This window comes from Pempheris klunzingeri, chromosome 8, assembly GCF_042242105.1.
Source record: "Pempheris klunzingeri isolate RE-2024b chromosome 8, fPemKlu1.hap1, whole genome shotgun sequence".
Classification (NCBI taxonomy): Eukaryota; Metazoa; Chordata; class Actinopteri; order Acropomatiformes; family Pempheridae; genus Pempheris; species Pempheris klunzingeri.
The window spans coordinates 2,040,087-2,044,571 of record NC_092019.1 but is presented as its reverse complement, the minus strand read 5'-3'; the positions used below and the strand labels follow the sequence as shown (position 1 = coordinate 2,044,571).

The window sequence follows — 4,485 nt, the reverse complement described above, 5'->3', positions numbered from 1 at the left end:
TATTAGTGTTTTTGAACCCAGAATATGCAGAAATAGGGTCCTGGGTTTAAAAATACTTGGGTTAACCTTTATCAGGAAACAGTTTAGTACTATTTAAAGGTCCGTAAAAGAAGCAAATTCACAATATTGACGAGGCATTATTTAATGATGAGGACAGAAAATGTGTGTTACATATCTCACTGTTGATGCTTCTCGTTCATCTCTACGACAGCATGCACGGGAAATCGTTAAATTAGGAATATGGAACATGTGTAACTAAAACAATAAGGGTGTGAAACAAGGAAGAAGAAGCATTTTACACTGAGCTTTGTGTAAATGTTCTGCACAAACCAGCAAACTTGGCCCCTGAAGTTCCCTGAAGGTTTGTGCATTTTGCTTATTTGTTAATCCTGCAATTAAAATATCATGAATATAATTTAACAGACAAGACAAAGATGGGCTTTTAGAGGAGGAGGAGGAGAAAATCCTGGTAAAATGAAATTCTTCTTCAGGCAGGATCGTTGAACCTGCTCGGCCACAGGGACAGGACACACACTTACCATCCTCATCCTCTCACACCCACGTCCTGGTGAGCTGTACACTGTGTGTGTGTGTGTGTGGGTGGGTGGGTGTGTGGGTGGGTGGGGAGGGGGCTGAGGATGTCATCAGCATCCTCAGCCAATGGAGAAACCAGCGGAGGAGACACTTTACCCAGCGCTCCGGACCAGAGCGCACAGCATCCAACCACACGGCCGGAAAAGAAGTGAGTGTCCCCGCTGCTGTCATGGAGCTTTTCCCCTTCGCTCCCCCTCCCGGTGCTCCTGCTGAGGCCGCTTGGAGCTGCAGCTGAAGCCCGCAGTGTGGACGTCCAGCCCGGGGGATGCGGCTGGAGGCAGAGGAGTGGACTTGAGGGGGATTTAAAGGTGAAAGTGAGTAGAGCTCATTATGTGACCGTGGAACTGCGAGTCAGCGGACGAGTTCTATGGAGATTTGACTTTATAAGGTGTCTCTGTAGGGGATGTTTTCAGTTCACTCCTTTAAAACAAATGTAAAAATCAGAGTAATATCTGACTGTTGAATACATTTATCAAGTGCGAGTGCTGCAAGACTTCTTCTTCTTCTTCTTCTTCTTCTTCTGTGTTTTTCTGTATTCTTCCTGCTGGATCTGTGTTTGCATCCTGAGGATTACTGGCTGGATGTGCGGGAGGTTTCTGCTCGGCTGCGCGCTGTAGATGGATATACAGTGAAATGTAAAGAGCTTGAGGATGTGACATGTGAAAGGGAAAATAAGTCCTGACAGGCTGCAGCCTATAGTCTCCGTCAGGTCCCTGCACCCCGGACAGCACGAGGACTGTTTTATTTCATTCAGCGTTTGTTTAACGTCTGTCTGTCTGTCTGTCTGTCTGTCTCTGAGAAGTGACCTGAGGACATAAAGAAACATACATCCTACATCTTCAGAGTGTTTAGTGCTTAGGAAGCATCCTGATAGTGAAGCACGTGTTTAAATGTGTGTGTGAGTGAAACTAGAGGAGGCTGTGGTGGTTTGAAATGATGGAGGTGAAGGAAGAAGCTCCGGCTGCAGATTTGTGTCCGCGCGGATTAAAGAGTCCAGATGGGTTTGTTTACTATGGCGGTCAGATTATGACGTCACCTCCCCTCCAATGTCCGTCCGTCCATCATCTGTCCATCATCTGTCCATCAGTCTATCCATCTCTACATCCGTCCATCATCCATCCATCATCCGTCCATCATCTGTCCATCATCTGTCCATCATCTGTCCATCAGTCTATCCATCTCTACATCCGTCCATCATCCGTCCATCATCCATCCATCATCCATCCATCCATCTATTCATCCATCATCCATCTATTCATCCATCATCCATCCATCTATTCATCCATCCATCTATTCATCCATCCATCCATCTATTCATCCATCATCCATCCATCTATTCATCCATCATCCATCCATCTATTCATCCATCATCCATCCATCTATTCATCCATCCATCTATTCATCCATCATCCATCCATCTATTCATCCATCATCCATCCATCTATTCATCCATCCATCATCCATCCATCTATTCATCCATCTATTCATCCATCCATCTATTCATCCATCATCCATCCATCTATTCATCCATCCATCTATTCATCCATCATCCATCCATCTATTCATCCATCCATCTATTCATCCATCATCCATCCATCCATCTATTCATCCATCCATCTATTCATCCATCATCCATCCATCCATCTATTCATCCATCCATCTATTCATCCATCCATCTATTCATCCATCATCCATCCATCCATCTATTCATCCATCCATCTATTCATCCATCATCCATCCATCTATTCATCCATCCATCTATTCATCCATCATCCATCCATCTATTCATCCATCCATCTATTCATCCATCATCCATCCATCTATTCATCCATCCATCTATTCATCCATCATCCATCCATCTATTCATCCATCATCCATCCATCTATTCATCCATCCATCTATTCATCCAGTTCTTTAATCTGAATTTGTCGTCTCTTTAGTTCCTGTCAACTCCTGCTGCTAAAAATTTCCTTAATTAAAAATATAAAATATGAATAATTTTGTAAAATTTGTAAAGAATCATTTCACTGCAGTCTATTTATTATTTATTTATGATTTATTTATGATTTTATTGATTTATTCCTGTGGGTCAGCTCAATAGTTCACCAGTAACTGTGACTCCTCCGTCTGTTTGTTTTACCGTCAGGTCATGAAGTGAGCTTCAGTTTCTCCTCCGATGATCGAGACCAACACGCCGACCATGTTGGACCAAACGGAGCCGGCACACTGCACGGTGTGCTGCTGCACGCTGGCCAACAAAATCCTCATGGTGCTCTTCATGGTGCTGCTCATCTTCGCCATCTTGTTTGGGAACTTGGTGACTCTGGCCGTGGTTCTGGGGACCAAGCACTTCCACACGCCGCAGGGCTACCTGAAGGCGTCCCTCGCCGTGGCCGATCTGGCGGTGGGGATATTCGTGGTGCCGCTGTCCGTCTACGCCGAGGTCTACCTCATGGTGACCGACTCGGCGCCAGAGTGGACTTCTTACAACTCTCAGGTGGTGGCTTTCCACCCGTGCAACGTCATCGGCCCCATCTTCGCCGGCTGCACGTTGGTCTCCATAACGACCATTTTCCTGCTGACAATCGAGCGCAGCATCGCCGTGTTGAAGCCGCTGCACAAAGACTCGGTGATTACCCGCAAACGGACCACGATCCTCATTGTCCTCTCCTGGGTGGGGAGTTTCTTCCTGGCGGTGTCGCCGATGGTTTTCAGCAGCGAGATCGCTCTGGAGTACAACTCCTGCAGCCGGATGTGTAATTACGCGCTGGGGACCATCGGCGAGTTCCCCAGCCAGGCCTGGAACATCCTCCTCCTCTTCCCCGCCTTCGACTTCACGCTCCTCGGCGGAACCGTGGTCATCAACATCATCTCCCTGTCCAGCATCAGGCAGCACTCGAGGCGCAGGAAACACCTGGCCGAGACCGAGTGCCAAAACGCCACCAAACCTACGTTCTCCGACATCAAAGCGGCCAGAACGATAGGGACTCTGACTGTGGCGTTCACCGCGTCGTTCACCCCCATCGCCGTCTTCGTGGTCGGGAACGTGTTGGGGAATAAATGGTGCAACTTCTCCTTTTTCGCCTTCTGGATTTTGGCCACCAACAGCTGCTGGAATGTCATCATCTACAGCGTGAGGGACCAGAAGTTCAGACTTTGCGCACACAAGCTCCTCGTGCCCTTCCGGAGAAAAACCACAACCAAAACCTAAAGACTCGACCGGTGGGGGGCCGAGGCGGCGGGACGGCGTCTTCCCGGCGGCTGTTTGTCACACAAACTCTTCACATCGTGAGTCTCATGAAGAGACGCGTCTGCATGTTCTGTGGGTCGCTGTTGTGATATTACAGTTTTTATTTTTACATCATTAAATAAAAAGCATGGAAAGTTTTCAGACCACAAACGTTGTGGATATTAAACGTCCCTCTTGGTGGACATTTGTCTTGTTCTGAGCCTGTTTCAGTCTGTGGAATGGTTGTTTACCTGAGTGTGATCAATTAAAATATTATTTTAAAAAAATCTGCTTTTTCTGATTCCAGTGCGGGAGGATACACTTTTTACATTTTTATAGGCCATCAACATATTTTCTCAGCGAGATACTGACACCTTACATACTAGAGGACTTTATTTATCCAGCTGCACAGCAGTTGTAGCACAAAGCACAAACATAAAACATCCAATAAGAAGTATACACTATAATTCTACAATTATAAATTATTATTAGATTATAAGGATGCTTTACTGATCCGCAGGAGGGAAAATAAAATCAAGTCTACTCAAATTTTCTGATGTTATTCTGTCGTATTTGTTAGATTGTGTGGCGGTAAAACAATTCCAGTGAAACTACAATTACCGCTTTGATGTTTTAGATATAAAATATCATCACTTCATCAT

The 4,485-nt window shown here is 45.8% G+C and overlaps 1 protein-coding gene across 1 annotated transcript; it reads left to right on the top strand.

Annotated features, from left to right (window-relative positions):
* The first annotated feature begins 2,770 nt into the window (after positions 1-2,770).
* On the top strand, positions 2,771-3,980 carry LOC139205823 (5-hydroxytryptamine receptor 1B). The gene has a single exon (XM_070836151.1). The coding sequence runs from the start codon at positions 2,771-2,773 to the stop codon at positions 3,803-3,805; it is 1,035 nt and encodes a 344-aa protein (XP_070692252.1). The 3' UTR covers positions 3,806-3,980.
* The last annotated feature ends 505 nt before the right edge of the window (positions 3,981-4,485 follow it).